General features: G+C 62.8%; 2 protein-coding genes across 2 annotated transcripts; one reads left to right on the forward strand and one right to left on the reverse strand.

Moving 5' to 3' along the window:
• Positions 1-3,025: 3,025 nt before the first annotated feature.
• On the forward strand, positions 3,026-8,738 carry EMIHUDRAFT_114980 (hypothetical protein; the record flags this gene model as incomplete). The annotated part of the gene is made up of 8 exons (XM_005779119.1): positions 3,026-3,631; positions 3,719-3,762; positions 4,044-4,219; positions 5,770-5,826; positions 6,730-6,779; positions 7,163-7,386; positions 7,660-7,759; positions 8,373-8,738. The coding sequence occupies 8 exons, from the start codon at positions 3,026-3,028 to the stop codon at positions 8,736-8,738; spliced, it is 1,623 nt and encodes a 540-aa protein (XP_005779176.1).
• Positions 8,739-9,920: 1,182 nt separating this feature from the next.
• On the reverse strand, positions 9,921-18,593 carry EMIHUDRAFT_457314 (hypothetical protein; the record flags this gene model as incomplete). The annotated part of the gene is made up of 13 exons (XM_005779120.1): positions 18,208-18,593; positions 17,779-17,829; positions 17,390-17,485; positions 16,742-16,794; positions 16,427-16,466; positions 12,113-12,243; positions 11,626-11,822; positions 11,384-11,415; positions 10,916-11,065; positions 10,774-10,830; positions 10,472-10,648; positions 10,149-10,265; positions 9,921-10,073 (listed from the first exon to the last, which is right to left on the reverse strand). Exons 1-13 carry the CDS (start codon positions 18,538-18,540, stop codon positions 9,921-9,923), a joined length of 1,587 nt encoding a protein of 528 aa, XP_005779177.1. The 5' UTR covers positions 18,541-18,593.
• Between the last annotated feature and the right edge of the window lie 3,825 nt (positions 18,594-22,418).

The following is a 22,418-nucleotide window of genomic DNA, read 5'->3' on the forward strand; positions in this document are numbered from 1 at the left end:
AAGGGATACAGCTAGTTAGAGTACCGTACTCTCAGTCTAGAGTTTTACAACAAAACTCCCTCGCACAACACTGGGCACGGGACTGGCGCGCACTGGCACTAACACAGGACTGAGAGCCGTACCTCGACGCTCGAGCGTCGAGGTACGGCTCTAGATGCGGTCAAAATCTCGTCCCTCCCACTCGCTAGAGAGCTCTGGAACTTGTCGTTGTGGAAGGGGAGACCCCACGATCGTCTCGCCCTCCCTCACAAAACACTTGTCGCTCCACGCCCCCCAAAACAGCCCTAGTACTCCACCGCAGAGGCGTCGTCCGCCAGCGCCACCTCCCCACCTCCTTGGGCCACATCGTCCATTGCGGGAGACTGCTGTGCGGCGGAGAAGCGCGAGAAGGCGAAGTTGGTCTCGAACGGGTCTGCCACCTCGTACATGGCCGCCGAGCCCTCGATCGCGCCCTCCGCATTCGCGCTCGTCTTGAAGGTGCCCTCTTGTGGGTAGTAATCCTTGGCTCCGAAGCGCGGCGAGGCGGAGGAGAAGGCCTGTCCGACGATGCCTACAAGCGGGACGGCGAGAGTTCACCACACTCCAGGGCAATGGGAGGAGCATGGTCGTCTGCTCGGCGATTTGCCATGCGGGAGAGCACGCGCCGCGGTGCCGGCCGCCAAACTGATCCCGACATCAAGCCGGTGCCGCGGTCCGGAGATTCGGTCGTAGACGCGGTTACCGCGCACGACAAAGGTCCAACCCCGCGCGGAGAAGTTGACGCTCGAGAAGTGCGACTGCACGAGCACATCCTCGCACCGCCTCGTGAACGCGATGCCGCCCATAAAGGGCTTCCCGCTGCCACAGGTGCCGCGCAGATAGGTGAAGCCGGCGTTCTGCTCGGTGAGCTCGGAAGCGAGGAAGGAAACGTTCAAGAGCTTCTTGTAGAGACCGGCGGCACATTTGGCTGCTGGCGCCTCGGGCGGACAGACGCCGGCGCCGGCGACTATGTGCGCCTGAGAAGGGTGGAAAAGGTGTTATGGAGGCCGGCACAGGCTAGAGGCCTGGTCCAGCACTGCAGAGCCGGCGCCTCTGTGATGAAGGAACCGTCAACGACGAGCTTGCCTTCGTGCAGGGTGAAAGTGGCGTCCTCCGTCCTTACGTTCAGGCTTATACCGGGCGCCGAGAAGAAGTTGTAGAAGGCGCCGCTCCGGCCACGGAAATCGGCCTTGCCGCCGTGCGGGAGGTGAAGGTGCTGGCGTTTGTATGTATGTAGGAAGGTGAAGAACAGTCAGACTCGGACTGGACACCAACCAGCGCGGTATGGGCTCTGGGCCGGCGCGGGGGCCCCAGAGGGTGTCCATGCGGGGGGGAGATGGGGTCCCATGGCCCGCCGCAGGCGCCGATTTTTTTGGATTGTTTTTTTTTTGGCGTTTTTTTACTTGTTTTCATGGGAATTCGGCGTACTTGCGGCCATGCTATCACGCCTTGCGACAGCCTGTCGGCGCAGCTGACCGTGCCATGATGCACAATTGATCACCTGCATAGCTCGCGGCCTTAGTATCAAGCATTCAGTGACGACCTGATCGTACGGCCAGTAGGAAGGTGTCCTTCCATCGTGTGCACGCTTCTGGCGCAATGCGCGTCACCTCGGATTGGCTGCTGGCACTCTCGAGGCTATGCCTACACAGCCTCGCGCGCATGGGCAGTCAAGAGGGACCACGCACCTTCTCAGGACAGCGCCGGTGCCTCTCTCTTGGACCGGCAAACTTGGTGGTATCGTGTCACCAATGTGGGACCAGTGCGGCATCGCGCCATCGACAGCTCTGAACTGCGCCTCACCACTGACCGGGAAGGCCGCCAAGTGGGCCAGCACAGGTCGCACATTGTGGCAGCAGTCAGCAGTGCATGGCTGATAGCTAGAGCAGCAGCGTCAGGGTCGCAGGGTCGGATCGTGTCAAGCCTCTCGCCCGGCCGGCCGCGTGCAGACGTTGGCCTGTCTGCTGTCTGGAGTGATCTGTCGGCGGTCAGTACGACCGATCAGGTCGGAGTTTTCTGATGGTTGGAGGGTCTATCTGTATGTACTCCTCGAGATCTCTCCAAATCTGCCCTCTGATCAACCGTGATCATTCGGGAAGTCGGTGCTCATAGAGACTCATAGAGCCGGGGCCCCGTTTCCGCACTGCTGCGCGGCGCACGGTGCCTCCGGGGGGCCCCGCGCCGGCCCAGAGGGTATGGGTGGACGCGAGCGAGACAGATGATTGATGACGACACGCACGAGCGACACAGACACAAACGAGCTCACAAGACACACAGCCAGCGGGCTGCCACACACCCTGAGTAGGCGTACACATCACTCAGGGCCACGCCCCCCCCTGGCGTTTGTACCCGTTCGTGCCGCGCACTTGGAGCACTTGGAGTGCAGTCATTAATCGCACGCCCAGGACCGGGGAGCTGAGAAGCGCACCCAGTTGGCCGGACGCTCGGCATCGGGTTACGTGTGAGTGAGTATTCTTGATACGAAACCACGACGACACACACCAGTCGACTCGCATCGGTTGCCTCCATGAACGGCGGAGCTATTCTCGCGCCCACACCACACCTGGCTCCAACGTGGACACGCCCATAGCTGGGGACACTACTAGGTCACGCATGGCATCAGAAGTTTTATCTCTGGGCCCCGAAAGGCATCTCTAGCAGCGTCGTTACGCATGCGCCCTCCCCTCCTGGGCGCATGCGCCTCACATCTCGCCGTGCGTGTGTATCGCCAGAGCATAAGCTCTTGGTGTGCCACGAGACGAGTTTTTCGCCATCGCCGCGAGCAGCAAGCCGCCCGCCGCAACAGCCGGAGGCATCGACACACACACACACACACACACACACACACACACACACACACATCGGGTTACGGGCAAGAGAGCCTAGCCCGCGATCCGCAATTCATTTTAATGCCAGGCTTTGGCGCGAAGGAGACCTGCTCGCGCCGGCACCCCAGCGTAGAGGGCGTCGTGTAGCCCTCCTTTTGGTATAACAAGACCTGCTCGCGATGGAGCATCCCCAGCAGTGGAGCGCCTACGCTCCCTCCAAACAGAGCCGCTACGGCCTCGTGCCAGGCCACCAGAACACGACCACCAAGGACCCGATGGCACGGCCTCCCGACATGCGTGTCGTCACCGCGCTCGCTTCGCGGGGTGAGACGCTCGCCTCGACGCTGCGCGCGATGAACGGCGGCCCTGCGACGGCGCTGCAGCACCTGAGCACGCGCGACGTCGTGATGATCCCTGACCTCTTCGAGCCGAGCTCCGGCTTCGTGATGCCTCCCGACCCGTGGGCGGTGGCCGGCGGCGCGGCCAAGACCATCTACCAGCGCCTTGTCGAGGAGATCCAGCACGCGACGCGGCTGGAGGCGGCGCCGGCCCAGGGTGGCGGGAGCTGCCACCGCGACGTCGCCTTCTCGACCAACACCGACGGCGTCTTCACAGACGACGCCGACGGACTGTTCAAGGCGTGGCACAAGACGACCCCGCGTGCCGCCGGCGACGGGCTGGCCGACCCAAATGGCCGCGACGGCAACGGCCACCTCATCGTGAACGACCGCGACCGGCGGTGGCAGCTCGCGCAGCAGCGCGGCGAGGCGCCGATGTACTCGGCGGTGCACGCGCGGATCGAGGACTTCTTCCGCATGAAGATCCTGAACCTTCTATTATTATTATTATTATTATTATTGTTATCATTTCAGGACTTCTTCCGCATGAAGATCCAGGGCAAGCGGTGTGTGGGCCGGTGCCGCGACCGGCGGGTCCAGTTCCTCTGCGCATCACGGAGTGGTGCGATGGGATAGGTACAACGGCTACTTATAATGATGGTGATGATGATGGCAATAATAATCAGATAAGAATAACATGGGAATACTAGGAAGAATAAGAATAGTGATGATGATGACAGAGTAGTACAACCAACAGGAATAATAACAAGAAGCAATACTAAAATAAACAACAACAACAACAATAATAATAAGGATAGTAAGAATAAGAATAGTAATCCTAATGATGATGGCGGAGTAGGTACAACCACTACCGCGACATGACCAACTGGAAGCCCTTCCACCACGACGCCGCCGGCCGGGACAAGGATGCGGGCAAGGGGGGCAAGGGCGGGGGCAAGGGGGGCGGCAAGGGGGGCGGCAAGGGGGGCGGCAAGGGGGGCAAGGGGGGCGGAGGGCGCGCGCGCACGCTGCGGGGTCAGAGCAGCTGAGAAGTAGGCGATGGGTTCACTCGTCCTGCGAGTGAACCCACCCCTAGGCGGCCGCCGATGTGCGAGGCCCAAAACATGACCGTCGGCGTCTCCTTCGGCGCCGCGCGGCAGGCGGCCTCGATCTCCCTCTATCTCCCTCGTATCTCCCTCTATCTCCCTCTATCTCCCTCTTATCTCCCTCTATCTCGCTCTCTCTCGCTCTTGCTCCCTCTCCCTCTCCCTCCCTCTATCTCCCTCTTATCTCCCTCTATCTCGCTCTCTCTCGCTCTTGCTCCCTCTCCCTCTCCCTCCCTCTACCTCCCTCTTATCTCCCTCTATCTCGCTCTCTCTCGCTCTTGCTCCCTCTCCCTCTCCCTCCCTCTATCTCCCTCTGATCTCCCTCTATCTCGCTCTCTCTCGCTCTTGCTCCCTCTCCCTCTACCTCCCTCTACCTCCCTCTTATCTCCCTCTATCTCGCTCTACATCCATCTATCTCCCTCTATCTCCCTCTATCTCCCTGTACCTCCCTGTATCTCCCTGTATCTCCCGCTATCTCCCTCTTCCTCCCTCCACCTCCCTGTACTTCCCTCCTCCCTCTCTCTCCTCTATCTCCCTCTACCTCCCTGTATCTCCCTGTATCTCCCTGTATCTCCCTCTACCCCCCTCTATCTCCCTCTATCTCCCTCTACCTCAGGCGGCCTTCGAGTGGGCGGGGGCGCGGGAGAGCGGCGCCTTCCCCTAGAAGCGGAATACGCATTCCTGTCTTCCCCAACCAGCACTCGAGAGGACTCGTACCCCGCTGTACCCCGCTGTACCCCGCTGTACCCCGCTGTACTCCCGCTGTACTCCCGCTGTATCCCGCTGTATCCCGCTGTACTCCCGCTGTACTCACTGTACTCCTCTCCGTTGTATTCACGCGGTGCTCTCAAAACGCTGCGCAACACCGTCTTCCCGCCCTGAGGTTGGCGTGTTCAGCGCGCAGGAGGGGGTTCGCTATCCTTTTAATTCGTAGTATTAATTAATAGTGTCCACAGTAGTATTCTTGTTGCAGGCGACTTCCCCGACGCGCTGCGCTCGCCCGCACCGCACCCGGGGAACCCACAAGAATGTCGTCGTCTACAACAAGAAGACTGCTCGTGGTAATAATAACAGTAAATAATCATAATAACAGGAGCCACAAGAATGTCGTCGTCTACAACAAGAGTAATACACGTGATAATAAGAACAGGAAATAATAATAACAGGAGCCACAAGAATGTCGTCGTCTCGATGACGCTGCCCGACGCGTCCACGTGCCAACCGTTGGGCGCGCGAGCCCGCGCTCTGTGAACGGCGTCTCTTCACAGGCCGGCGCTGTGAACAGGTACCCCCCCCCCCCCCCACCACCACCACCACCACCCACCCACCGCTCACCCACGCGCACTGGGCCTTGCACTTGTAATGCCGCGGGGCTCCTGTCGTCTAGACGTGGAGTCGCGAGGGTCACCTGGCCCTCGCCCCGCCACCCTCGTGTGTGTGTGTGGAGAAGTGTACCTTCCCTTCCCTTGCCTTGAACAGGTAGTTATAATAATAATAACAATAATAATAATAATAATAAGACGAAGGAGAACGGCTGTGAGCAGGTACACTTTTGGGCGCGACGTGAACCTGCTCTGGAAGCATGGCACATCCCTCGCCGAGCCGACGCCCACCCCGCTCGAGTTAGCTATTAATCAATCACTGTGAATTGATTAGGCATCCCTCGCCGAGCCGACGCCCACCCCGCTCGAATTAGCTATTAATCAATCACTGTGAATTGATTAGGCATCCCTCGCCGAGCCGACGCCCACCCCGCTCGAATTAGCTATTCATCAATCACTGTGAATTGATTAGGCATCCCTCGCCGAGCCGACGCCCACCCCGCTCGAATTAGCTATTCATCAATCACTGTGAATTGATTAGGCATCCCTCGCCGAGCCGACGCCCACCCCGCTCGAATTAGCTATTCATCAATCACTGTGAATTGATTAGGCATCCCTCGCCGAGCCGACGCCCACACCGCTCGAATTAGCTATTAATCAATCACTGTGAATTGATTAGGCATCCCTCGCCGAGCCGACGCCCACCCCGCTCGAATTAGCTATTCATCAATCACTGTGAATTGATTAGGCATCCCTCGCCGAGCCGACGCCCACCCCGCTCGAATTAGCTATTAATCAATCACTGTGAATTGATTAGGCATCCCTCGCCGAGCCGACGCCCACCCCGCTCGAATTAGCTATTCATCAATCACTGTGAATTGATTAGGCATCCCTCGCCGAGCCGACGCCCACCCCGCTCGAATTAGCTATTCATCAATCACTGTGAATTGATTAGGCATCCCTCGCCGAGTCGACGCCCACCCCGCTCGAATTAGTTATCAGTTCATCACTGATGAGTGAATTGATTAAAAAATTAGGCATCCTCGCCGAGTCAACGCCCACCGATTTGAATTAGTTGTTAATTAATCACTGATTAGTAAATTGATTGAATAATTAGGCATCCTCGCCGAGTCGACGCCCACCGGCGGCGCGGGCGGCCGCATCGACGTCGAGGAGGGCGTCTCTCTGCCCTTCCCCCTCCCCCCCGTCGACTCCTATACCTGGGCTGCATGTCGACTACATATCGGCTACATCTCGGCTATTTCTCGGGTACATCTCGGCTACATCTCGGCTACATCTCGACTACGTCTCGGCCACACCTCGGTCGTATCTCGGTCAAATCTCTCGGTCACATCTCGGTCGTATCTCGGTCTTGTCTCGGTCATATCTCTCGGTCACATCTCGGTCGTATCTCGGTCTTGTCTCGGTCATATCTCGGTCGTATCTCGGTCATGTCTCGGTCATATCTCGGTCACAGAGCACCAAGCCACTCATCGGGTGCCAGTTTGACGAGATCGACTCGTTAATTAGTTAATTAATTAACTCATCAGGTGGACCAGTTTGACGAGATCGACTCGCGCCTCGGTGGTGCTCCCCGCGACGGCGACAGCGGCCGCCGCGATGTCTACGACCGAGGCCGAGGCGGTGGCGGCGGCGGCGGTGGAGGTGGCGGCGGCGGCGGCGGCGGCAGCGAGCGCGACGCGTTTCGCGCCCGCGGCGAGTGGGGCGGCGGCGGCGGCGGCGGCGGCGGCGGCGGTCGCTACGGGCTTGAGCGGTGCGACGAGCGGCGCCGCGACCGCGACTACTCGTCGAGGGAGGGCGGCGGCCGCGGAGGCGCTCGGCGCGACGAGCGGCGTGATGAGCGGCGCGACGAGCGGCGCGACGAGCGGCGTGATGAGCGGCGTGATGAGCGGCGTGATGAGCGGCGTGACGAGCGGCGTGACGAGCGGCGGGGCGAGTTTGACCGCTCCTCACGGCCGCTCTCGGCGCCCGCGCGGCGGCCTCTCTTGTGAACGGCGCCTCTTCACACGCGCCCCGCTGTGAACAGGCCACTCGCCGACCGCAACGCGTCCCCGTCGCTCGACGCCGCGTTCGGGCCGGGCGAGGAGGCGCGGCGCGAGGCGCGCGCGGCCAAGTTTGGCGCGAAGGTTTGAGCCGCCCTTCACCCTCCCCCCGGGGGGTGGGGGGAGGCACTCTGCATGGGCTGTGGCGTCGCACAGTAGGGAAGACGCTCGGCCGAATCTTGCGGAAATCCGGCGTCTTGCACGCGAGGCAACGGGCCATTGCCGGGTAAGAACGAAGAATCGGTTCTTTACTGTCTTGGCTGAGGGGCCTCGTCTCTCACTCGTTTGGGTGACGATAGAGCACGTGTCGTACTGTACGAACTCTACCGACACAAACACCTCGAACAAACACCCTGTGTATCGCGCGCCTTGCGGGGCGCCCCACAGCGTCACTTGAAAGATGAAACGACTTCAAACGCCCGTCCATCTGGCAGCAAGCAGCCGAGCAACACATGGATCATGGCATCGACTCTTCCCAGGGTGCAGCACGCGCGCCCTCGGTGTTCGGAGGACTTCTGCCCGCGCCTCTGCAACCTCTCGCCGCGTCCTCCGCGCGGACGCTGCGGCCGCTCCGCCCGATGCAAGTGCTCTGCGCGTCCGATGACCTTGCGGTGCGAGCCACAGAGTAGCACACAGCGCAGCCACGCACCAGTAAGGAGGAGGCGCGACCGGCGTCAGAGGCGTTGCGCTGACATAGGCGACCTCTGCTGAAGACCTTGGAAGGCCGAGAAACAAGCACGGGCCGCCTTTTGAGACGTCCCCGGATCATCCCGCCCCGCTTGGCGGCCACAATGGCTGTGCCGATGGCGACGGCGACGGTGTGAAGGAGGGCGAGGGCATCAGCGAAGGTCACTGTCACGGCGAAAGCAGTGGCAACGGCGACGGCGACGGCGATGACGGTGGCGCCATCGAGGATGGCGAGGGTGGCGGCGGTGACCGCGGCAGTGACGGAGACGGCGATGGCGAGGGTGAGGAGGGCCGGATTCTCTGGAGCTTGGACGGACTTGAGGCTGCGGTGCTTGGCGAGACGGACCCGAACGCATCGCCGGGAGGTGACGAGTAGCTAACATTGCCCATTCTAACTCAGACCGGCCGATTTGGCCGAGACCGTCAGGTGGCGGCTTCTCCTCGAAAGAGGCGCCGAGATTGAGCTCTCCTCGAGCTGCAACGGTAGGCGGCGGCCGCGGCCTGCGAGAGGAGCTATGGCGCAAGCTTCAACGCGCAGAGAGCGGCCGGAGGAAGGAGGTGGGAGGCATGCAGCAGGGTGCATAGCCGAGGGAAACGCGATCTAAGCGAGATGCACATATCATAGGTGCAGCTGCGGGGTGAGGCTGAGGTGCGTGTCGCGACGCTCTAGCTCGGAACAAAGCTCGAGCAAGTTAGATGGCGCGATCGCGGAGCTCGAAGGGATGGAGTCGGTTGCCCGCAGCAGCAGCGCGCCTACGCGAGGTGACGCCTTGACGCAGGCTCCCGGCGAGCAGAGCGGGAGCTCCGTCGCCGCCGATGCCGCCGCCGCCCTCGCCATCCTCGGCGCGAGACCAATGTGACGCAGCTACGACTGCAAAACTGACTCTAGTGAAGGAGACGGAGTGTTTCCCAAGCCCTCACGGTTCTCTCTATCTGGCCCAACCTCCAACACTGACATGTGGTTGTCTTGGTTCTCGCCGTAGTTCCTCTTTCGCGTTTGGCCCCCCGCCCCTCAGCAGTTTCGGTAAGGTAAGGTAAGGTAAACTTCTCCACACACACGAGGTGGTGGGGCAGGGGGGGGCGACCCTCGCGTCTCCACGTCAGCAGTTTCAGCATAGATCGGTAGAGCCGTACCGTACTGACGTATCCGGGCGCGCTTCCAACGCGCAACGAAGTGTGGAGTCTGGAGACAGTGCAGGCTGCTGCAGCCCGAGCCGGTTCCGCGGGGCGGAGAGGGGGAAACCCTCACGCAGCACGCAGGTCAGCGACCCACACACGGGTTTTCAATGAGAGCCGGGTAATATCAGGTCAGAGTATTGTATGTCTATGTAACGCCACGGTGCACGGAGCACCCGGTCTAGACAAGAGTGGGAAGTGCTTTCCGCGGGGCGGAGGGGGGAGGGGGAATCGATAGCGACACACAGGCAGTCGCAGAACCCGCTTGCAATTTTCACAAAACGGTCAACGCGCTCAACGGGAGAGCCTTAAAATCAGCGGTTAAGAGTATGTCTATGTAACCGTCACGGAGCACCCACGTCTAGAGGGACGCGGCGCCACGCTACGCGCCGATGCGCAAACCGCACTGGTCGAGCGTCGCGCCGAACGCCGGGACCAGGCACAAATTGTTTGCGAGCGGGCGCGGCGTGTAGCTCGGCTTGTACAGCAGCGGCCCCCACTCGGCGAGCACCTCGCTCCGCACCAGCGGCTCCGCCTCCCCGGTGCCCGCGCTGGCGGCGGGGGCGCCGGCGGGCGGCGGCGGCAGCATCGGCAGCAGCGTGCGCCTCACGCCGTCGACGAGGGCGTCCGAGTCTGCGCGGCTGAAGCTGCCGGCGAGCAGCAGCTGCGCGCCGCGCACCGAGCGCCAGAACGCGGCCGCCTCGCTCCTCACGCCGCTCGCCGAAGCCTCGTCGATGGCGGCGATGCGCCTAGAAGGTTCCTAGAAGGTTCCTGGAAGGTTCCTAGAAGGTTCCTAGAAGCCTCGTCGATGGCGGCGATGCGCCGGTCCGCGGCCGCCCCCAGCCGGCTGCGCAGCGCTCGCACCTAAAAAAGAAATATCTGCCTAAAAAAGAAATACACTCCCGCCCCCAGCCGGCTGCGCAGCGCGCGCACCGACGCTGTAGCGGATCGCTTCACCGCGGCCATCTCGAGGGACGCGTCGGGCGGCACGGCCGCAGACCCCTCCTCCTCCGCGGCGGAGGCGAGGAGGGCGAGGAGCAGCGGGCCGACGCGAGAGGCGCCTCCGGTGGCGGCCAGGCGGGCGCCGCGCGCGTGGAAGGAGAGCTCCGCCTTGATTAGATGATGATTAGTTCATCAGCTAAATAGTAAGTGGTTGATTGACAGGAAGGAGAGCTCCACCTTGATCAGCTCATCAGTTGGATTATTGACTAGTTAACTAGTTGATTGATAAGCACAGAAAGCTCGACCTTGACGCCGCAGCGGGCGGCGAGGCTGGCGGGCTCCGCGATCGCCTGCGGTCGTGAATTTCGTTTTTGATGCGGCGGCATTTCTCGGTTTAGGCGAGGCAGCAAGCCCGGCGATGATCGCCTGCAGCACCGACAGCTTCCAGAGCTCGCCGCAAGCCGCGGAGGCGGAGGTGGCCGCCGGGTCGACGGCGCGCAGGGCCGAGGGGCGGTCGGACTCGAGCGAGAGCAGCACGACTCCAAAGGGAGTGTCTGGCCGAAAGCAGGTGACGGCGGCGAGGGCCTAAAAAGGAAAACTGGGGTCAAAAAGAAATACATCCCCGTTGGTAGCAGCTGGCGGCGGCGAGCGAGCGCGTTGTCGCGCTTGCCGTCGAAGATCGAGATCTCCCCTCTCTCGCCGACACAGCCCGGCAGAAGCGCCACCGACAGCGCCGACGCGGGCAGCCGCTCCACCGGCAAACCGACCGACGACCTAGAGCGAGCCTCCAGCGCCGCCACTTCGCGCGGCCGCGGCGCGGCGCCGGCGAAGCGACGGCGCAGCGCGGGCATGCGGGGTCCGTCCGAGGGCGGCGAGGCGGCGGGTGACCAGTAGTTGGCCTACGTGGCATTTCTCCTTTTTGGCCGATGCCTTTCCTGGTTAGCGCGACGGCGACCGGTAGTTGGCCGGCGGCGGCACGAGGCGGCGGCAGAGCTCGAGGGGCGAGCCGAACCGGCGGCGGTAGGCGGCCGCGTCGGCGGGTGTGGGTCGGAGGGGCTCCAGAGGCGCGGCGACGAGCGGGAGGGAGCTGCCGATCTCGCCTAGTCATGAGTTGGTGACTCTTCAACAGCTGCCCGTTCACTAACGGAGGGAGCTGCCGATCTCGCCCCACTGCTGTGCGTACGCGCTTGGCTGCAGGAGCGGGCCGAGCTGCGCGAGCGGGCCGAGGCCGTCGAGCGAGGGGCAGTAGAGCGTCACGACCGCCTCCGAGAACGACAGCGCGCGCCGCGCCGCGTCCGTCGCCGCGTCGGCGACGGTCTGCGCGTCGCCGACGAATGTGTGCCTAAAAAAAGAAATATGTCTCGAAAAAGACATACATCCCCGTTGGTAGCAGCCGACGAACGTGTGCCTATTAATTAGAATATTAATTAGAATCTTAATTAATAATATTAATTAGTCGCCGACGAACGTGTGCCCCGTGAGGAGCGCGAGCGGCGGCGACGGCTCGTCCTGCAGGCCGCGCGACGGCCGATGTCGGCTGATGATCTCGGCGCGTCTCTCGGCGATATCTCGTCTCATCTCGTCTATATCTCGTCCATATCTCGTCTCATCTCGTCCTGCAGGTCGCGCGACAGCTCGATGGCCGACGGCGCACGCGACGAGTAGCGCCAGCCAAGGAGAGCCAACGACTTGGCCTCCGCCGCGAGATGCGCCGGCACGCCGCGCGACGCAACGCCGACCGCGGAGATGAGGACGTCCCTCGCCTGTATCTCGGCGCAATCTCGGCTGAGCTCGGCGCATCTCGACGGGGGGGGGGGGGGGGACGGCCCCTCGCCTCGCGCCACCGCCGCTCTGCCCCCGGGTTCATCAAGAGGGAGAGCTCCCACAGGGCCCACCTGCTCACAGCCCAGAGGTGTGAAGACCCGAGAGGGAGAGCTGCTCTCCCACAGGGCTACTCTCCACCTGTTCACAGCCCAGAGGTGTGAAGACCCGACAAGGAGAGCTGCTCTCCCACAGGGCTACTCTCCACCTGTTCACAGCCCAGAGGTGTGAAGACCCGACAAGGAGAGCTGCTCTCCCACAGGGCTACTCTCCCACCTGTTCACAGCCCTTGCTAGTGAGAGGAGGGCTACCTCCCATGGCGCTGCGAGCTGGTCTGTGAGAGGGTGGGGCGCGAACACCCGAAGCACCAGGGATGCAGGTTCACAGCCAGAGGTGTGGAACGGGGCGAGGGGTCCTGGAGAGGGAAAGGCTAGGGCGGGGCCCACCTGTTCACAGCCAGAGGTGTGGAACGGGGCGTGGGGTCCTGGAGAGGGAAAGGCTAGGGCGGGGCCCACCTGTTCACAGCCAGAGGTGTGGAACGGGGCGTGGGGTCCGCGAGAGGGAAAGGCTAGGGCGGGGCCCGCCCTTCTGCGCTCGAGACGGCACGCGCGGTCAGACATGGCTCAAGCTCGGCCGACAGCGGGGCGATGCCTAGCCGAGATGCAGCCGAGATACAGCCGAGATATCGCCGAGATATAGCTCGGCCGACAGCGGGGCGATGCCGGCGGTGCGTAGGACGTCAGAGGCGGAGCCGGCGTGCGGCGAGGTGAGGGCGTGGCCTATGAACTCGTACTCCGTGAGTAATTAGTAATTCATTAAAGCCGGCGCGCGGCGAGGTGAGGGCGTGGCCGAGGACGGCGAGGGGCTTGCAGCGCGCCTTTAATTAATTATGAATCACTCAATGACTAATCAATTAATTACTACTAATCAATGGACGGCGAGGGGCTTGCAGCGCGCCTTTAATTAGTCCTGAATCACTCACTGAGTTAATTAATCAATTCTTAATGGACGGCGAGGGGCTTGCAGCGCGCCGCAGCGACGGGGTCGTCCACCGGCACGCACCAGCCGACAGTGAGGCACGGGTAGCGGCCTGGAGTGCGAGATATGGCCGAGATGCAGCCGAGATATAGCCGAGGTGTAGCCGAGGTGTGGCCGAGATGTAGCCGAGATGTAGCCGAGATGTAGCCGAGATGTAGCCGAGATATAGCCGAGATGTAGCCGAGATGTAGCCGACATGCAGCCGAGGTATAGCCGACGGCCAGGCACGGGTGGCGGCCTGGGCGCTCAACGACGCACGGAGATGCGTCCCACCCAGCGCCGAAGGGCGGCGGGCCGCGGCGCGGCGGGCGGACGGCGGGGCGGAGGAGCGGCGCGCGGCGGCGGAAGGCGTCGGTGGCGATGGCGGCGGAGAGGGAGAGGGGGAGGGGCGAGACGATGGCGAGCGAGATGGAGAGCGGCGTGTAGCCCGACGTGCGAAGCTCGTCGACGGCGCGGCAGATCGCGGGCACCTGTTCACAGCTGCGGCCGTGAAGAGGCGCCGTTCACAGCCGCGTCGACGGCGCGGCAGATCGCGGGCACCTGTTCACAGCTGCGGCCGTGAAGAGGCGCCGTTCACAGCCGCGTCGACGCGGCAGACCCAGGGGAACCCGAGCCGCCGGCAGCGTCGCCTTTGAGCCTCGCGCGAGCCGCGCCCAGCGGGAGGCAGGGTTGGCGCGCGCCTAGGGGTAGGGGTAGGGTTAGGAATAGGGGTAGGGGTAGGGTTAGGGTTAGGGGTAGGGGTAGGGTTATAGGGTTAGGGGTAGGGGTAGGGTTAGGGGTAGGGTTAGGGTCAGGGTTAGGGTTAGGGTTAGGGTTGGGGTTAGGGGTAGGGTTAGGGTCAGGGGTAGGGTTAGGGTTAGGGTTAGGGTTAGGGCTATGGTTATGGTTAGGGCTATGGTTAGGGTTAGGGTTAGGGTTCGGGTTGGCGCGCGCCTGCCGTGAGCAACTCCGTCAGACTGCCTCTCTTCCTCAGCCTCCCCCGCCGAGGCGCCGGGCTGGCGGCGCGTACTAAGCCCTGTAGAGTGTCTTGTGAGAGTGTGTGTCTGTGTGTCGCTCCGGCGCGGTGCCGTCATCTCCTGTCTAGCGTCCCCACCCATACCTCGCCATATCTCGCCATATCTCGCCATATCTCCCCATATCTCCCCATATCTCCTGTCATGCGTCCCCACCCATACCGCGATGGTGTGTCAAGCCCGAGCCCCTGGCTGCACCTCGCCTTTCTATCTAATCTAACCGCCTTGTACTGCCCGCACTCGATCAGCGACTTGGACTGTATCTCGGCCATATCTCGGCCATATCTCGGCCATATCTCGGCCTTGTACTGCCCGCACTCGATCAACGACTTGGACTATATCTCGGCCATATCTCGGCCATCTCTCGGCCTTGTACTGCCCGCACTCGATCAGCGACTTGGACTGTATCTCGGCCATATCTCGGCCATATCTCGGCCATATCTCGGCCTTGTACTGCCCGCACTCGATCAGCGACTTGGACTGTATCTCGGCTATATCTCGGCCATATCTCGGCCATATCTCGGCCTTGTACTGCCCGCACTCGATCAGCGACTTGGACTATATCTCGGCTATATCTCGGCCATATCTCGGCCATCTCTCGGCCTTGTACTGCCCGCACTCGATCAGCGACTTGGACTATATCTCGGCTATATCTCGGCCATATCTCGGCCATATCTCGGCCTTGTACTGCCCGCACTCGATCAGCGACTTGGACTGTATCTCGGCTATATCTCGGCCATATCTCGGCCATATCTCGGCCATATCTCGGCCTTGTACTGCCCGCACTCGATCAACGACTTGGACTATATCTCGGCTATATCTCGGCCATATCTCGGCCATATCTCGGCCTTGTACTGCCCGCACTCGATCAGCGACTTGGACTATATCTCGGCTATATCTCGGCCATATCTCAGCTATATCTCGGCCATATCTCGGCTATATCTCGGCCATATCTCGGCCATATCTCGGCCTTATCTCGGCCATATCTCGGCCATATCTCGGCCTTGTACTGCCCGCACTCGATCAGCGACTTGGACTATATCTCGGCTATATCTCGGCTATATCTCGGCCATCTCTCGGGCTTGTACTGCCCGCACTCGATCAGCGACTTGGACTGTATCTCGGCTATATCTCGGCCATATCTCGGCCATATCTCGGCCTTGTACTGCCCGCACTCGATCAGCGACTTGGACTATATCTCGGCTATATCTCGGCCATATCTCGGCCATATCTCGGCCATATCTCGGCCTTGTACTGCCCGCACTCGATCAGCGACTTGGACTATATCTCGGCTATATCTCGGCCATATCTCGGCCATATCTCGGCCATCTCTCGGCCTTGTACTGCCCGCACTCGATCAGCGACTTGGACTATATCTCGGCTATATCTCGGCCATATCTCGGCCATATCTCGGCCATCTCTCGGCCTTGTACTGCCCGCACTCGATCAGCGACTTGGACTGTATCTCGGCTATATCTCGGCCATATCTCGGCCTTGTACTGCCCGCACTCGATCAGCGACTTGGACTGTATCTCGGCCATATCTCGGCCATATCTCGGCCATCTCTCGGCCATATCTCGGCCTTGTACTGCCCGCACTCGATCAGCGACTTGGACGGGTCGGTGCGCGTCGCCTGACTCGCGCAGACTCGCGGAGATTCGCAGCGAGATTCGCCGAGACTCGTCGAGATTCGCAACGAAGTTCGCCGAGACTCGCCGAGGTTCGCCGAGGTTCGCCGAGATTCGCCGAGATCGTCGCCGCGAGCTCGGCGTCGACTCGCCGGATCTCCTCGGGTAATCTCGGGTAATCTCGGGTAATCTCGGGTAATCTCGCCTCGAGCTCGGCGTCGACTCGCCGGATCTCCTCCCGCACCACGGCCTCGTCGGCGGGCAGCGGCGAGGCGCGCCTCAGGATCACGAAACAAGCGACCTTGAGGCTCCATACCGCATCGTCGGGCAGCGGGGCGAGGCGCGCCAGCAGTCGAAGAGGTAATCTCGGGTAATCTCGGGAAATCTCGGGTAATCTCGCGCCAGCAGTCGAAGAGGTCGGCGACGAGCGCGCAGAGCTGGCTCACGTCCGCCGCCTCCTCGGCCTCGCCCCTCGGCTCGTCCGGCCTGCCCACGCTGAAAAAGTGTCCAGGAGGTGTCTGGGAGGTGTCTGGGAGGTGTCTGGGAGGTGTCTGGGAGGTGTCTTGGAGGTGTCTGGGAGGTGTCTGGGAGGTGTCCAGGAGGTGTCTAGGAGGTGTCCAGGAGGTGTCCAGGAGGTGTCCAGGAGGTGTCCAGGAGGTGTCCAGGAGGTGTCCAGGAGGTGTCCAGGAGGTGTCCAGGAGGTGTCCAGGAGGTGTCCAGGAGGTGTCTAGGAGGTGTCCAGGAGGTGTCTACCAAGTTGCCTGCCCAGCTGAAAGGTGAAGGTCGTCCTCTCCTCCTCCGTGAATCCGTTCACCTGCTCGCACGCACGGCACCCCGTTGACCAGGGGACTGAAGGCCACCCTCGCCGCCACCACCAGTCCAGCGCCCTCCCATACCGCCGCCACCACCATCAGTCCAGTGTCCCAGCCGTTGGTCTGACTTTTGTGTGGTGTGTGCGTCGCCTCTCTGACTCCCGTTGGGTCGTCTCTTGCCTCTGACGCCGCGGACCTCGCCCTCCCGCTCGTCGACCCACTCTCGGGTAATCTCGGGTGATCTCGGGTAGTCTCGGGCAATCTCGGGTAATCTCGGACCTCGCCCTCCCGCTCGTCGACCCATATCTCCCCATATCTCCCCATATCTCCCCATATCTCGCCCTACCTCGCCCTCCCGCTCGTCGAACCATATCTCCCCATATCTCCCCCTATCTCCCCATATCTCCCCATATCTCCCCATATCTCGCCGTACCTCGCCCTCCCGCTCGTCGACCCATATCTCCCCATATCTCCCCATATCTCCCCCTATCTCGCCGTACCTCGCCCTCCCGCTCGTCGACCCATATCTCCCCATATCTCCCCATATCTCCCCATATCTCCCCATATCTCGCCATATCTCCCCATATCTCGCCGTACCTCGCCCTCCCGCTCGTCGACCCACTCCGTCAGCCGCACACCCGCGGCGGAGGCGAGCGTCACGTGTTCTGCAAGGTGGGCCAGCCCCTCCCAGTCCTGCAGGGTGAGATGCCAGCATCAGTGTTCGGTCACTCCGTCGATACGAGGGCGGCGAGTACAGTGACGACGGCGGAATATGGGAGGATGCAGCGGAGTGCGTGTCCTCTCGGGCGCTGGTTGGAAGACAAAAGTGCGCCGTCCGCTTCTGGGCTCCGTGCTGCCAGGTGTGGGGGAGATACGGGGGAGACACGGGGGGAGATACGGGGGGAGATACGGGGGAGATACGGGGGAGATACGGGGGAGATACGGGGGGAGATCTGGGGAGATCGTCCGCTTCTAGGCTGCCAGTCGTCCGGGTCCCGCATCGACCCGCATCCCACCGTCACCGCGACTTCCACCGCCTGAGTCGGAGGCAGGCGAAGGCGCTTTGGAGAAGTAGAGGTGGAGATAGAGCTGGAGAGAGGTGGGAGGTGTGGCCTGAGGCGGAGGCAGGCCCGGCTGTGGAGAAGCAGAGGTGGAGAGGCCGTGAGGGAGGAGGCCGTGGTGAAGGTCGCAGAGCTGGAGAGAGCAGCTGGAGAGAGAGCTGGAGATAGAGCTGAAGAGAGCCGAGAGAAAGCCACTTGGAGGAAGCTGGAGGAAGTCGAGGTCAGACCGATGCGGATGGAGAAGCAAAGGTGGAAGAAGCGTGTGTGTGCGTGAGGCGAAGGAGGTGGGAGGTGTGGCCTCGACGTCGTGCGGCCGGACAGATAACGTGTCTCTCGAGGGCGCCCTCTCCGCACCTGCCCTGCCAGCACGTTGCCTCGGTCTCCGTCGAAGGTAAGAGACGGCGCGGCAGAGGCGAGCAGGCAGCGAGCGCCGTCGGGAAGGCGAAGCAGCCCATACGCCCGACCGTCCGTCCCTGGGCCCTCCACGGTCTCCAGCGTCGCTGCGCCAGGCCCGCCGGACCGGGCAACACGATCAGTGTACCGTGGCACCGCTGAAGCTGGGAGCGACGCCAGCGAGGAGCCCGCAATCAATCCGCGGCAGACCTCCCGCCGCGGAGGCCGTAGCGACGCCGTCTGAAGCAGCAGCCACGCCAGCGATATGGCACAGCGGTGCTCTCGTCGGCGCATGCTTGTTCAAGCGCAGAAGGTGTAAGGCTTGGGCCTGTGGGCTAAGGCGCAGCCCACCCAACGCAAACACTTGCTCGCTAGCGTGGTGCCAGCCGCTGTGCCAGTCTTGGGTACCCTGAAAAAGAATTCAACAAGCCACTCTCTCTCACCGACACAGGTTCGACACAGGTACCAAAAGGAGCACAGCAGACGGCAACCCCTTAGGCGCCGTCGAAGAGACCGGCCCACCTGGCCGGCCGCTCTTCCCCCGTCCCCTCGAAAGCGCGCTCAATCGCTCGCTCGTCGCACTCCACCCCCCGAGCCCACCTTGCCGCGCTGCGGGCCTCCTGAAAAAGAATTCTCTCTCAGAGCACACTGGCTGTTCTTCACCTTTCTACCTACCTACCTAGCACACTGTGACTCGCCCGTCTAGCGTCCACCCATACCGCGTTGGTGTCCCAGTCGTTGGTCGGACTGTGTTTCGCCTTCCCATCAATCAAGCACACTGGCACGACAAGGGCGCGGACTGGCGCGGACTGGCACACACACCGGCTCACCACCGGAGCCGCCTAAGCGACTCCGTTAAGAACGGCAATGCACTCCGCACCATGCACAATGCCGCTCTCCCCGCACGCTAGCTCGTTCACCGTCTGCCACGCCAGGGGCGGGTCGGGCTGTGTTGCGAATGGGGGTGAGTACTTTTTGAGGATGGTCGCTAGAGCCGGCTGCAGCACGAAAGAGCGCAAAAGATTCCTCGCGTACTCGTTCAGCGCCGGGTGCGGGTCCTCGCGCGTGCGGCACACGGCATCCTCGGCGCAGTACTGGTGGTCGTTCAGGATGCAGTGGTGGATCATCCCGTTCTGAAACCTTTTGACTCCCGCCTCCCAGCGCTCGTCAGCAGTGCCCTGCGCTGTGCTCATGTGCATAATGACGCCGTTCAGGCAGTTTCGGAGCGTGTCGGTGTACGTGGTGCACGCCTTCTTTGCCGCCGTCTTCTCCTCATTGGCCGTCTTGATGCGCGCCCTCTCCGCGTTGCTTTTCTCCATCGCTGCCCGGTACTTGGACCACTCGGTCGGGCTAACGTCCACAGGGCACGGGCCGATGTTGACGCCGCCAGCGCCGCCCTCGCGCTCCACCTCAACCACCGGCTCCTCCGCCTCGTCCGGCTCCACCGCCATCGCCGCCAGCGCCTGTTCCTCCTCCGCCGCCGCCTCCGTGCCCGCAGCCGCCGCCTCGCCGTCCACCGCCTCGCCGTCCGCAGCCGCCTCCGCCGCCGCCGCTGCGCTCCTCTCGCGCGTCTCGAGCACCTCCGTGAGGATCGCGACCTTCTCCGCCTTCGTGCCGCAGAGCCCTCCGCTCCCCTCTCGAGGCTTCTTCGGCAGCAGCGAAATGCGGCCCTATCGCCACGCGCTCGGATCAGAGCGGTACTCGTGCGAGGCTACTGAGGGGCGAGCGCGAGGCACCTCCAGATCGAGTACGTCCGAAAACAGCGTCCGCAGCGCCGCGTCGAGCTCGCCAACGTTCATGTTCTTCGGCTTCTTGCTCTTGGCGCCCGGTCGCACCGGCAGAGGCGGAAGCGGCTTGTGCTTGCACTTCGCCGCGATGTACGCCTCCCACTTCTTCTTGATGGTGACGATGACGTGGTACGTGTCCCAGTCGTGCACGATGGCGAGGCCGAGCGCCCGCGCGACGTTCGCGATGTCGACGCTCGCACCAGAGCACTGGTCGGTCGCCACATTCTCGGGGACGAGCCCCAGCTCGACCAGCCGGCGTAGGCCCGTGAGCAGCGCCTCCTTCTCGCCGCGCTGCGCCACGCCAGCGCAAAAATTGGAGCGGTCCTTGTCGGTCACCTGGCACAGGGCGCACAGCCCCAGCACATGCGTCATGAAGGTGCCGTAGGCGTGCTTCGAGTTGCGATTCTGGCCGTGCCCCGCGTCAAAGCCGAGCCGCTTGTCACCGATCTCGCAGCACCATTTGATGACGCGATTCGTGTCCTCGCTGTCCATCTGCAAGGCAACGCACGCAAGCTCGGCCTTGACCCGCGTGTCGAAGTTCTTGTTCAGGTCGGCGAGGCCCGTCACCGCGAAAAAGTCCTGCGCTCGGGCGAACTCGCAGCCGGTCAAGTGCAGCCCGGCAACCAGCTCGTAGTTGAGGAAAAAGTCGAACTTGTCACTCTCGGCGTCGAGAGGTTCCGGCGGGGTGGGGTGCGCAGCTAGCCACGCCACAATCTTTTTGCGATTTGCCCTCGTTGGCACGCGCTCCTTCTCCCCGACGAAGTCTCGGAGGACCTTCTCCGAGCCGAGCCGCATCGTCGCCGCGAGCTTTCGGCGCGAGAAGCGAGCGTCGAGTTTTGCTCGGTACTCGAGAGCTTCGGTCAGCTTCTGCCGGAGCACCGCCGGCTCCTCCACCCACTCCTCGGGCGCGTCGCTAACCTCCCCAGCTGCAGGGCGGCCGTAGGTCAGCTTTTGCGCAAAGGTCAGCGCACGCCACTCTGCGTCGAGGATCCTGTTGCCCTCCGCAAACGAGAGGATGCGGCCACGCGCTCGCTCCTCGGCCCAGCGAGTCTGCTTGAAGCGAACCCTCGCGTGCGGCGCCAGCTTCGGCCTCGGCACCGGGCCGAATACTGGCAGGTCAGCGCTCGCCTCGCCGACGGGCGCCGCGGCTCCAGCGGTGGCAGTGGACGGCTGCGTGCGTGGCGCGCCCGACATCTTCTCAGCCGCCGTGTTCCAGTGCACAATGTGGCCGCAGCCCGTGCATCGGAAGGTGAAGCAGCCGACGAAACCGACCTTGCAGCACTCCGGCTGCGCCGTCTCGTCGTGGACAAAGACCAGCTCGCAGCATGGGCAGTCCTTGGCGTGAAGCTGCACCGCCGCCGCAAGGGCGTTGATCTGCGGGACCTCAGCCACCACCATCCCCGTGAGGGGCATCAGCACATTGCCGTGCCCAGTGCCGGTCCGCCGCGCGGCGTCGCCCTTGATGACCGTCGCCGGCGCCACCGTCGGCAGCAGCGGCACCGTCACGTTGCTCGCAGTACTGGCAGTGCCGCCATCGGCGTCAGCCGGCGCAGCGATGCGCTCGTCAGGCCCGTCAAAGTGGAACTCGCGCCCCAGGATGGCGAGCGTCGTGCCGTCCGCGGACACCGTGGTGCCAGGGAGTGCGGCGGCGAGAGTGACGAGCCACTCGCCCACGTTGGCGTTGCTGCGCATCGAGGCAGCTGAGCCAGGCCCGGCCAGATTCATCCCCGCAAGTGCGACGAGGATGAGCTTGGAGTTCCGCTGCAGCGTGGTGAGGAGGTTGCTGCCGCGGGCCGACGCGTCGAGCTTCGTCGGCGAGCTTCGCGGCGTCACCTTTGCCTTGGGCTTCGGCACCGTGGTCATGTCGGCGTCTGAGTTTTGCGGGCGCCGTGCCTTGTGCCGGTGGGCATCACCGCCGCCACTGGCACTGCTCGGCCCGAGAGAAGAGCGCGACGGCGGTCCGTGGCGGCGGCCTCGCTTGGTGCCTGGGCCGGGCTGCCGGTTGTTGACGTTGCTGTTGCCGAGAGGGGCACGGGGAGGCATGGCTGTTGCTTTCGCGAAGGCAGTTGGCGCGAATCGCGGTCCGAAGTCGGCGGGCGGCGGCGGGCTGCCGCGTGAAATAGAAAAAATCGCGCCGCCCGGCCACGGAACCTGCATAGCAGCAAGGGCCCTCGCCGATCGAACCACCGTCCACCCCCCTCAACTACACACGCTCTTTAGAGATACTAGAAGTCACTAGACCAGAGGCCCCCCCGCACGCCCTCCCCGTCCTCGTCACCACACACGCCACACACGCGCCGTGCCCGTGACTGCGCCTTAGTGAGGAAGCCTGTGTAGTGGCCCATGGCGACGCACTTTGCGAGAAAGTCGCAATCCGAGTCTGGA

Source organism: Emiliania huxleyi, assembly GCF_000372725.1.
Source record: "Emiliania huxleyi CCMP1516 unplaced genomic scaffold EMIHUscaffold_236, whole genome shotgun sequence".
Classification (NCBI taxonomy): domain Eukaryota; phylum Haptophyta; order Isochrysidales; family Noelaerhabdaceae; genus Emiliania; species Emiliania huxleyi.